The 11,924-nt window shown below is 40.8% G+C and overlaps 2 protein-coding genes and 1 pseudogene across 21 annotated transcripts in view; all 3 read left to right on the forward strand.

Annotated features, from left to right (window-relative positions):
• The window catches only part of WDR47 (WD repeat domain 47), a 63,799-nt gene extending 59,862 nt beyond the window's left edge, over nt 1-3,937 (forward strand). For all 13 annotated transcript variants that reach the window (XM_047728444.1, XM_047728446.1, XM_047728457.1 and 10 more), the window contains one exon: nt 2,584-3,937. In XM_047728444.1, coding sequence (XP_047584400.1) covers nt 2,584-2,726 — 143 coding nt within the window. In that variant the 3' untranslated portion in view covers nt 2,727-3,937. The remainder of the gene's footprint in view (nt 1-2,583) is intronic.
• Nucleotides 3,938-6,132: 2,195 nt separating this feature from the next.
• On the forward strand, nt 6,133-7,316 carry LOC125097346 (proline-rich protein 11-like; annotated as a pseudogene).
• Nucleotides 7,317-11,173: 3,857 nt separating this feature from the next.
• The window catches only part of CLCC1 (chloride channel CLIC like 1), a 33,994-nt gene continuing 33,243 nt past the window's right edge, over nt 11,174-11,924 (forward strand). For 2 of the 8 annotated variants that reach the window (XM_047728470.1, XM_047728472.1), the window contains exon 1: nt 11,219-11,235. Coding sequence is in view for 1 of the 8 variants with exons in the window: in XM_047728465.1 (XP_047584421.1) it covers nt 11,189-11,273 (85 nt within the window). In the remaining 7 variants the exon portion in view is untranslated. Of the gene's footprint in view, nt 11,307-11,924 lie in introns of all 8 variants that reach the window. The other 6 variants (XM_047728465.1, XM_047728469.1, XM_047728467.1 and 3 more) reach the window with 6 other exon arrangements.

Consider the following 11,924-nt stretch of genomic DNA (forward strand, 5'->3'; position numbering starts at 1 on the left):
AGTGAGGTGATATCTCATTGTGGTTTTGATTTGCAATTCCCTGACGGTTAGTGATGTTGAGCGTCTTTTCATGTGTCTGTTGGCTGTCTGGATGTCTATTCATGTCATCTGCCCATTTTTAATTGGCTTATTTGGCTTTTTGGTGTTCAGTTGTGTATATATATATTTTTAAAGATTTTATTTATTTGACAGAGAGAAATCACAAGTAAGCAGAGAGGCAGGCAGAGAGAGAGGAGGAAGCAGGCTCCCTGCTGAGCAGAAAGCCCGATGGGGGGCTCGAACCCAGGACCTGGGATCATGACCTGAGCCGAAGGCAGCGGCTTAACCCACTGAGCCACCCAGGCGCCCCAGTTGTGTATATTTTTTATGTATTTTGGATAGTAATCCTTTACCAGATATGTCATTTGCAAATATCTTCTCCCATTGCGTAGGTCGTCTTTTTGTTTTGTTGATTGTTTCCTTTCCTGTGCAAAAGCTTTTTATTTTGATGTAGTCCAGTAGTTTGTTTCCTTTGCCTTAGAAGACATATCTAAAAAAATATTGCCACTACCAGTGTGAGAAAAATTACTGCCTGTGCTGTCTTCTTGGATTTTTATGAATATTTAGATCTTTTTGTTATTGTTGTTAATCTGGTATAATCAATTTTGTAACATTTTCAAATTTTAGTTTTATAGTACTTACTGAACAAATTACTGCTACTGTATTGGTGTGAATTGTAGCAAATTATTAAATCAAGTAAATAGTCTTATTTTATTAAGTAATTTTAAAATATTTGAGGGGTGCCTTGGTGACTCAGTGGGTTAAAACTTCTGCCTTCGGCTCAGGTCATGATCCCGGGGTCCTGGGATGGAGCCCTGCATCGGACTCTCTGCTCAGGGGGAGCCTGCTTCCTCCTCTCTATGCCTACTTGTGATCTCTGTCAAATAAATAAATAAAAAATCTTTAAATAAAATAAAATATTTGAAAGAATAAACATTTACTACACTAAATCATTTTGAGTTCAGTGATGACAGATGTTAAAATATACTTTATGTTCTCCTATTTGCTTCTACTTTAAAAAACTTAGTGTAAAATAGCCAAAAAACATACAAAAAGATGATCAATATCATTAATCATTGGGGAAATGGTTACTATAAAAAACAATAATAATAATATAAAGTAGTAAGTGTAGATAAGGATATGGAGAAATTAAGTCCTGTGTGCGTGGTTGGTGAGAATGTAAAGTGATGCAGCTACTATGAAAAACAGTATGGTGGTTCCTCAAAAAACTAACAATACCATACAAGCCAGCAATTCCACTTCTAGATATAGATCCAAAAGAATTGAAAGCAAGGTCTCAAAGAGATATTTGTGTATCCTTGTTCATATTGTCATTACTTATAATAGCCAAAAGATGGAATCCCGGGGTCCTGGGATCGAGCCCCGCGTCGGGTTCTCTGCTCAGCAAGGAGCCTGCTTCCCTTCCTCTCTCTCTGCCTGCCTCTCTGCCTACTTGTGATCTCTGTCAAATAAATAAAATCTTTAAAAAGAAAATTAGCAAGGGTGGGAGAGAGTGACTGTGTGGATGGAGAAGGCTATTTTAGGTAGGCTCGAGTAGGTCTCTTTACGGAAGTGCCATTTGTGTAGAGACTTGAATGATAAGAAGGCACAAGCCAGGCCAGGACGTGCTGAGGCATGAGTGAATTCAGCATGTTCATGACACTGCAAGAACCCAATGTCTCTGGGACTTAGAGAACTAAGGGAGAGAGAGACAAGAATAAACCAGAGGCAGGAGAATATTTAAAATGGAGCGATCTGGTATCTTCTGATGTCTGTTTAAAAGGTAATTTTGAGTTATGTAGGGAGAATGGAATATATGTGTGAATATCAGGCAGTTGGAACAGTTCAGGTGAGGGCTGATGGTAGCTTAGACTAGGGTGGTAGAGGTGGAGGTGGAAAGTAGTGACTGAATTTGGGATATATTTTAATTTGTTTAGATTAAATATGGGGAGAGGAATACTGATTCCTCGGCTTTTGGCATGAGCAACCAGATGGTGCCATTAACTGGAGGAACAGGTTTGGGCAAGAAAATCAAGTTTGGTTTAAACAAATAAAGATGACTATCAGGCAATCCAGTGGGATATGGAATGGCTATGGAATGGCTCTTTGGATACTATTCGGGAGTTCAGGTGAGAAGTCAAGGATGGAGGTGAAATGTGTGAGTCCTAAGTACACAAATGGCCATGGTACCAAGGTACTAGATGAAATTTCATAGGAAGTGGGTGTAAAGGGAACAGGAAACCCAAAGGCTGCCTCCTGGGACAGGAGCAGCAAACCAGCAAAGGAGACAAAGGTATGGTGGCACCAAAGTCAGAGAGAAATCAAGGAGAGAGTGGCAGCTGTGTCATATGTTGCTGTGTATATTTTACCGAATACTGCTTAACATAGGTATAAAAAGAATTTATCCCTGTTTAAACCTTTAACTGTATTAATGTAGTTTAGGACTTTGTATACTGTAATGCCTTCAAGTTGTGGGAAGTCTGTGAAATCTAGACATATACTTATTTTGTACTGTAAATCAGTGTCTCTCTCTTTTCCATTTAGGGGATCTCACTAAACAGCTTCCTATCATGGTGGTGGGGGAGCACAAGGACAAAGTGATTCAGTGCCGATGGCACACCCAGGATCTTTCCTTCCTGTCATCCTCTGCAGACAGAACTGTAACCCTCTGGACTTATAATGGCTAGAGTACACCCAGTGTCAATCTATGCAGTGAAAGCACAGAGACTTCAGACTACTGAGTTGTGAAAATTATAAATCTGAAGAACGTAGACTGATCGGAAAGTGGCTTAGCACGAGGAGGCCCCTTATTACCATGTATCCCTTTGATAGGAAGCGTCTGGTGGTGGTATTCTGCAGTGCTTTCAGTCTTCCATGTGAGCTCGTGCTGCTGTGACCTGCTATATGTAGTCTTGTTGCCAAAGCCTGCGGAAGAGCTCTTATGTTGTCAGTGTGCACTCCACATCAAGGTGGATGATGTGTTTACGGTTTAGTATTAAATGCATTCCTTGGTCTTTGCCTAAATAACAGTTTTATATGCACATTGAAATTGAACTATACTTTAAGCATATTATTACATGTAATGCAACCAAGTTCTACACAGATTAAACATAGGTGTTCGGAAATTACTTTTCTCACACTCCCATGATATTATCTCACTTGTCGGCTAGAGGTCAGAATTTTACATGTCAGAAGTTATATGGTTATTTTCGCTAAGGATCATTATGGAGTTTAAAGATGGATGGAAAACTGCTTCTTAGTTCATGATGTGGTATTGGCCTTTTCTTTTTTCTTAAACCCAGGGATATAATTACTATCTTGTCACATTATTTTGTTTCAGGATTGAAAGGTAAATATGTTTGCTTCAGAAACTTGTTAATTTCAATTTTTTGAATGCAACAAGATACCTCCCTTCTAAACTGTACTGTAGAAGCAGAGCAGTGGCGTTATGTGATGCAGCACTTGATGGTACAGTAAATTTACTGGCTAGTGTTTTTCCTCTTAAAAATTAAAAACTTTGCCATAGACTATAGCATGGTTTGAAATGCTATGTCTGCATGATAATTTAAAATGGAAAAATTTAAACTTTGCACTCCAAAAGCTTATTTGGATTTGTTTCTTGCACTGTTTTGTGTAATGCAGAATAATGATTTTATTCCTATGGCATTGTAGATCCTAACATTTATGTATCTTTATTTTCATATTGTACAGTAATTTTACTTTAAATTATTAAATAGGCTAGTTTATTTATTTCAAATGCTGTTGAGTTGGTTCTAATTATTGAACTGTCTGTGCACTGTATGTAGCAAGCATTTTTAATCTATTGTATACAAGTGGAAAGGATATTAGAAGTGTAACTGTGCTATTATTTCAATAAAGACCTCTTGACACCTAAAAATATCCTGTTCCTTAGTGTCTGTGACTTTCAATTTAGAGTGTTATTTTCTCCAGTTTACTTGGAGGTGGTGTGGTCCAGTGGGTGAACCCCAAAATCAATTCCTTTTTTTTTTAAAGATTTTATTTATTTGTCAGAGAGAAAACAAGCAGGGGAAGCAGCAGGCAGAGGGAGAAGCAGAGTTCCTGCCAAGCAAGGAGCCCAATGTGGCAGACGATCCTAGAGCCCTGAGATCATCACCTGAACCAAAGGCAGATGCTTAACCAAGTGAGCCACACAGGCATCCCCACCAATCACCGCCCAATCGATTTCTTGAATTTCTTTCTAAAGTTGTTCTACTGGGTGCCTGGCTAGCTCAGTTAGCGGAGTGTGTGACTCTTGATCTCGGGGTTGTGAGTTCAAGCCCCACATTGGATGTAGAGATTACTTAAATAAAGTTCTACTAACTTCTCTCTCTCTCTCTCTTTTTTTAAAGATTTTATTTATTTATTTGACAGACAGAGATCGATCACAAGTAGGCAGAGAGGCAGACAGAGAGAGATGGGGGGGAAGCAGGCTCCCTGCTGAGCAGAGAGCCTGATTCAGGGCTTGATCCCAGGACCCTGAGATCATGACCTGAGCTGTAGGCAGAGGCTTAACCCACTGAGCTACTCAGGCACCCCTACTAACTTACTTCTTAACCCTTGTGCAACTGCTTAACTTTTATGTGTTTCCTGTCTCTTTTAATCAAGATCTAGGGAACTTTCTCCATCCTGGATATATTGTGAAAGTTGATTAATAAAAGCCCACCAAAATATATAAATTGGAAGTTAGGCAACAAATATGTTGAACTGAGTGCTTTAGAAAGAAATGAAATCTCATTAGTTGTGTACATTCAGCAGATACACAGTTTTCCTACATTTGCAGAGGGGAATTCTGCTAAAAGTATGCCACCATCTCCTCTTCAGTTTACTTATCATGCTTAATTTCATATATTCTAGATATTACAGCAGGTCATTAGTGTTAAGTTTAAAACTGGGAAAAAAAAAGGCATTTCTTGATATAGACCAGCTCAACTTTATGGTTAAAAAAAAGTTCATAAAATTATTCCACCTTCAAGGAGAGAACTTTAAGATCCTCCTATACATGGGGTATGGAATTCATTTTGCAGTGCCTTAGATAATAAGCACTAGAAATTGTATATTTATTTTAATAAATATCCGGTTACATATGTCTTTTTTCCCATGCCTCCATACTGTCTGCTCCATGGAGGTGAATAGATTCTTGGAGGCTCATGTGAAAGAGAAAGTAAGAGAACTGAAGTATCTACATTCTCTGAACCCTTCTCAGTGGGGGTATGGGGAAGGAGAGTAGAGCTGAGTGGGCTGCAGAAATTCTTAGCTCCTCCCCACAGAAGTGTCTGATTTAAATTTTATTTAAAAATTTTTTAGGGGTGGGCGCCTGGGTGGCTCAGCAGGGAGCCTGCTTCCTTCTCTCTCTCTCTCTCTGCCTGCCTCTCCGTCTACTTGTGATCTCTCTCTGTCAAATAAATAAATAAAATCTTTAAAAAAAAAATTTTTTTTAGGGGTGCCTGGGTGGCTCAGTGGGTTAAAGCCTCTGCCTTCGGCTCAGGTCATGATCCCAGGGTCCTGGGATCGAGCCCCACATCGGGCTCTTCACTCCTCGGGGAGCCTGCTTTCTCCTCTCTCTCTCTGCCTGCCTCTCTGCCTACTTGTGATCTCTGTCTCTCACATGAATAAATAAAATCTTAAAAAAATTTTTTTTAATTGTAATAGGCTAAATGACATAATCAACAAAGAGAAAATGCAACCCATGAAATGGGAGAAAATATTTGCAAATCATGTATCTGGTAAGGGATTAATATCCAGAATATATAAGAACTACAGCACAAAAACAACCAAAAAACCAAAAGCAGATTAAAAAATAGCAAAGTATTTGGATAGACATTTTTCCAAAGAAAATAGACAAATGACCAATAAACACATGAAAAGATGCTTAACACTACTCATCATTGGGGAAATGAAAATGAAAACCACAATGAGATACCACCACACACCTATTAGGGTGACTGTTACCAAAAACACAAGATAGTATGTTGCGGCAAGGATGTGGAGAAATTGAAACTCTTGTGTAATATCGGTGGCAATGTAAAATGGTGTAGCTACAATGGCAAGGGAGAAGCCACTACCCTAACTCCATCTAATAATCCCCAGGCTCTTAGACTTAAATAATGCCCAAGTTCAAACAACAAGGAAAAAACCTAAAGGCCAAAGTGAAAAGATTATTCAAAAAAAGGGAATCCTCCCACTTCAGTTCAAGCTAATTACACCTCCCTCTCCGCCACCGACATCAGAAAGAGTGGTTATTCCTTCCACAGATAACAATACCCCTTAGCAGAAGCTGGCTAAGATGAAACTGAAAATTCAAATTTCCCTATATCAAAGATACAGTAAATCTTAGGACAAAGAGTATGGTCTATATACAACCAGTGCCAGAACTGTATGGCCCAGAATTTAGAAGTCTTGAAAGACATCATCTCTCCATCCTGTTATTGCCACCAAAAACTTAACAGTCTAAAACAACAGTTTCACATTTTGGCAAGTGAATTCTGCAGACTCTGGGAGGCACTGAAGACCATCTTGGAGGACTCGTCCTTGTCCAAGTTGTGGTCAAATGGGTCACACAAGTGGTAAATTTACAAATGTGCCTGCCTGTGTTCTAACCATCCCTGGAGAATCCCCAGCTGCACTTCCTTCCATATTGCCACACCCACCTTCCTCCTCATCCATCTCTGCCTACACTCCCCCCGCCTCCTCTCTGCCTGTACTCCATCACCTGTGGCACCTGGGCTGCTCAGAAATTCTGATTGTACTAAAGAACATCAGACTGGACCATTAAAAACAAGATGGTCCCATGCAGATAACAGTTAAAAATCTACTGACTGAAATGAAAGAACACACGGTTTTGATGAAGAAATTTGTATCATCACCAGAGGCACAGCATTCACTAGTTACTGTCTCTGACCTGCGGTGTGTTATCCTGAAACCCAGCTCCAAAGTGTTACCAACTTGACTTCTGCATGTCTTAATTACTCCTAAAAGCCAGATGGATCTGCGGAAACTTAGAAAAGTCAATGTTGAGAGGATCGCAGGGGGGAGTCCCACTTACCAATAAAGAAAATATGGAAACAGGAACTAGGCTGACTCCAGTGATGACCTGGGCCTCGAGGAGAAAGTTTCAGCACGGTCAGCCTGGAAGTCCAACTCAAACCCTGCCACTTTCTACAAGCAGCTTTGTTGAACAAAACCGATGTCAGCCCTGCCTGACTGCATGTGATGGTCCACAAAATACTCAGATAAAATCACCCCAATCTTTTTTTTAAATGTAGTAGAGTTTGTATATATATATATATAATTCCATTGGAAGTATTAAAGTGTGTCTGGAGCCCATTCATACTATGATATTAAGTGGTATTTGGACATTTTTTAGTTTACATGGTTGGTAAGAGAACAGATGAGAAAATGCAATCCCTGAAGTGATGTTTATCCTGGGATTACTCTATTTAGGTTGGAGAGGTTGTTCAGATTTAACTAGATGGCTAATTTTTACTCAACAGGTACAGTTATGACATTAAAAATTAATTTAAAAAATTAACCTGGTTGGGGTGCTTGGGTGGCTCAGTTGGTTAAGACTCTTGGTTTCTGTTCAGGTCATGATCTCATGGGTTGTGGGATCGAGCACTGCTTCTGGCTTCTTGCTCAGGGAGAGTCTGCTTGAAAGTTCTCTCCCTTGCTCCTCCCCATGCTCTCTTCCTCTCTCTAGAAATAAATAAATCTTAAAAAAAAAAAAAAGAACAGGACAGAACCCAGTACCCATTCATCTTGAGTATTCTTGGGTAATTAAAAAGAAAAGTATTGGGGTGCCTGGGTGGCTCAGTGGGTTAAAGTCTCCACCTTCAGCTCAGGTCATGATTCCAGGGTCCTGGGATCAAACCCCCGCATTGGACTCTGCTCAGCAGGGAGCCTGCTTCCTCCTCTCTCTCTGCCTGTCTCTCTGCGTACTTGTGATCTCTGTCTGTCAAATAAATCTTTAAAAAAAAAAAAAAGAAAAGTATTTCAGGGCGCCTGGTTGGCTCAGTCGGTTAAGCATCTGCTTTCAGCTCAGGTCATGATCCCAGAGTCTTGGGATCAAGCCTTGTATCAGGTTCCCTGCTCAGCGGGGAGTCTGCTTCTTCCTCTCCCTCTGCCTGCCGCTCCCCCTGCTTGGGCCCTCCCTCACTTTCACTCTCTGTCAAATAAATAAATAAAATCTTTTAAAAAAGAGTATTTTAACCTGTAAGGCTAATGCATCCATTAAGTGCTACAAACTTAATCAGTAAAAAAGGCCCTCTAGATTTGATTTTTGTTCAACTATAAATAGAGATAAGACCACATTCAAACCCAATCATTTTCCAAAAGGATTTGAAGCAAAATGTCCATTTTAAGTGACCTTAAAAATTAGAATGTATCGTTTCTAGCATCTTATGTAGTTGCTTATATCTGATTCACTGAAGTCTGAGATGTTCCTTACTTTGATACCTGCTGTCCACATTCATGCAGCTAAATATAAGTTTCACGAGGACCTCAACATGACCTTTGTATTTTCCACAATGCCCTGAAGGATCTCTGAAGTCCATAGCAGATTCACCCTGAGACCTAATTCCCTGTCCTCAACAGCCTGTCGAGTCAATAACGGTAATAATGCACACCTGTATACGGAAACACAGGTTCTTCCCTGCTGGTCCAGGGTTGCCAGATTTAACAATTATAAACACATGGCATGCAATCAAATTTGTATTTCAGACAAACAACAAATAACTTTTGAGTATAAATATGTCCCACTAATCAATGAATGGTTTCTTTTAGTATAATTATGTCCCAAATATTGCATGGGACATAGTTATACTAAAAAAAATATTCAGTGTTCATCTGAAATTCAAATTTAACTGGGCATTCTGTGTTTTGTTTGGCAACCCTATCTAAGTCCTACAAAATTGCCAAGTATTTCTGGGAGCCCCCAGTTTGTCAGATGTTAAGTACTTAGCAGTGGACACTACTATAGCTTCAGCCAATATCACCATCACTGATCTGTTAAATATCACGGAGGAAAGGGAACTGTCATTAGGGTGAATGGGACTGAAGGCACAGGATTAGCTTTGAAGATGATAACATCTACCGCATTTCCAAGAAGAAGGATGACAGAACCTCACGGATAGGAAATAAGGGGTTTTGAGCGTCACTGAACTTTCTAGCCTGACAGGAAGCAGCTACATAGATGATACCCTTGGACCCTGGTTAGCATAGGCTAAAAAAGATATTTTAGTAACTTCTCAGAAATACCTATTTTTCTACAGATATTGCTTTGAGATGCCAAATAGAGAGTTGTGGGAAGTCACTAGACTGGAAAGCAGACCTGGGGGCAATGTTTTGTCTTTATGAGACCCATATTTATGTTTACAACCTATTTATGAATGAGAATTAAACAGATAAGGAAGTTTAGAAACATATCTGATTGTAGTATTTTTTTATCCCGCTAGCTACAACTATAGCATGTGAGAATAAAGGGAATGGTCACTGAGAATAAGACATTTGAGCATCTGTAACAGTATTTTATGGGGCACTTATAATGTTTGTAATATTAATAAACCACCTTGTATTGTCTCAGTTTAATTTAAACAATGTGATGATTTGATCATTCTTGTGGAATAATGGTTCATAAAAATGCTATTGAAATCTTAAAATATTTGTAAAGCTGCTATTGTCATTGTACCAGTATTTTTTTTTAAAGATTTATTTATTTGACAGAGATCACAAGTAGGCAGAGAGGCAGGCAGAGAGAGAGGAGGAAGCAGGCTCCCCGCTGAGCAGAGATCCTGATGCGGGGCTCTATCCCAGGACCCCAAGATCATGACCCCAGATGAAGGCAGAGGCTTTAACCCACTGAGCCACCCAGGCACCCCTGCCATTGTACCAGTATTAAAATGAGTTCTACCTTGCATCTTTTACTAATTTTTATGACAGGTTTTATATTGTTTTCATTTGAGAATCCTGTAAGTACTATGGCTTCATTAAACTGTTGCTAATCATATTAAAAAATGGCTCAGCCACTGTAGAAAACAGTATGGTGGTTTTCAAAAAATAGAATTACCATATGACCGAGCAATCCCACTTCTGGACATTTACCCCTCAAGACTGAAATCAGGGTTTGAAGAGGTATTTGCACATTCATGTTCATAGCAACTTTACTCACAATAGCCAAAAGGTGCAAGCAACCAAGAAGCCCGTAAGCAGATCGCTGGATAAACAAACTGTGGTACATAATACAATGAAATATTATTCAGCCTTTAGAAAGGAAGGAAATTTTGACAAGTTACAATAGGGATGAGCCTTGAGAACATTAGGCTAAGTGAAATGAGCCAGCCACAAAAAGACAAATACTTAAGAATCTAGTGAGGTCAAATTAATAGAGATACAAAATAGAGTGGTGGTTGCCAGGGGTCAGGAAAAGGCTGGGGTGGGCCGGGAATGTTGAGTTGTTGTTTACATGGGTAGAGTGTCAGTTTTGCAGGATGAAGGAGTTCTGGAGATGGATGGTGGTGATGGTTGCACAGTTCGCTGTGATGACCCTGAACTGTAGACTTAAAAATGGTTAATTAAGGTCGTGACGTTTATGTCAGGTATATTTTAATTTTAAAAATTAGTACTAAGCAACACACAAGTGTACTGCACGATACACCGAATTTTAACACTTTTAAATTTGTTGCCAAGAACTCTTGTGTACACTTCTCATTTCCTTCTAGTGTGAAAAAGTCATTTCCTCTCTGGAGAATGTCCTGAAATTGCAAAGCCAGCAGTTAAAGACAAAAGCAAAACGAAATTTATTATTTTCCAACTAAACCAGAGGGCTGCTCTTCCCTGTCCTCAACAGCCTGTCGAGTCAATAACGGTAATAATGCACACCTGTGTACAATGCACACCTCTCCAAAATACGACTTTGTTGTTCATTATACCCTACTTTAAATAACCGATGCAAAGGTTACACATTCGGACTTATAAAATAAATCAATACTAGAAAACATGCTCTGTACATACTTTGCTTTCCTGTAAGATTTCAGCCCTGGCCTAAAGCAAGACCGCAAAGCCTGGCCCCGCCCCCTCGGCGGGCCAATCAGTCGCGGGCCCGGGAAGGACGCCCAGCTGCACACCGAGCGAGTCGATGAGGACGCGCGAGGCGCTCGCCATCTTTCCCAGTCTGCGGGTTAGGTGTCTGTCTTTCCCAGACGGAGGCGGAGTACCGAGCCGTGAGTCAGCGCGGTTGGGTGTCTGTGTGGCGGGCGCGTTGCGGGTTCGGCCCCGGCGGGTTGGGCGGACGGCGGCGCGGGCGCCGGGGAGGCCGCGGGCCCTGCCCGGGGAGGGGGCCACGCTCTCTGGGGGCTGCGGGGGGACTTCGCGGCGCTGCGGGTGCCAGGATGAGCGGGCGACTGGCCGCCTTATCTTCGGGGGCAGCTGGGCTGCTGTCGCGTTACACGGTTCAAAGAGCGGCCTGGGGAGAGGGACAAGCAAGTGCAAAGCCAGACCCGAGCGACCGCTGAATTGTGTGGTCTTTGGTTATCTCGGAAAACTTTACGCAGAAATTGAGCAAACGGCGTCAGCGGAATAGCTCGGTTGGCTGGAGTGATTTTTTTTTTAAACTCCAAATCTGATATGAATGTAAAAAGTTAGAGATTCAGATTTATGGGTGGGTGGTGAAAATAAGTATTTTCTCCGTGGCAGTGCCCATGGAAGTGTGATCCCCAGTGTAGCGTCATCGTCCTCATCTGGGAAATTGTTAGAGGTGCCCATTCTCAAGGGTCAGAGCTCCGGCTCCCGAAAACTACTCAACAGGGAAACGGACTAAATTGGGAACTCCTGGCTGTTGTGCCATGCAACTTCTGAGTTAATATAGAATTTGA

This window comes from Lutra lutra, chromosome 4, assembly GCF_902655055.1.
Source record: "Lutra lutra chromosome 4, mLutLut1.2, whole genome shotgun sequence".
Classification (NCBI taxonomy): domain Eukaryota; kingdom Metazoa; phylum Chordata; class Mammalia; order Carnivora; family Mustelidae; genus Lutra; species Lutra lutra.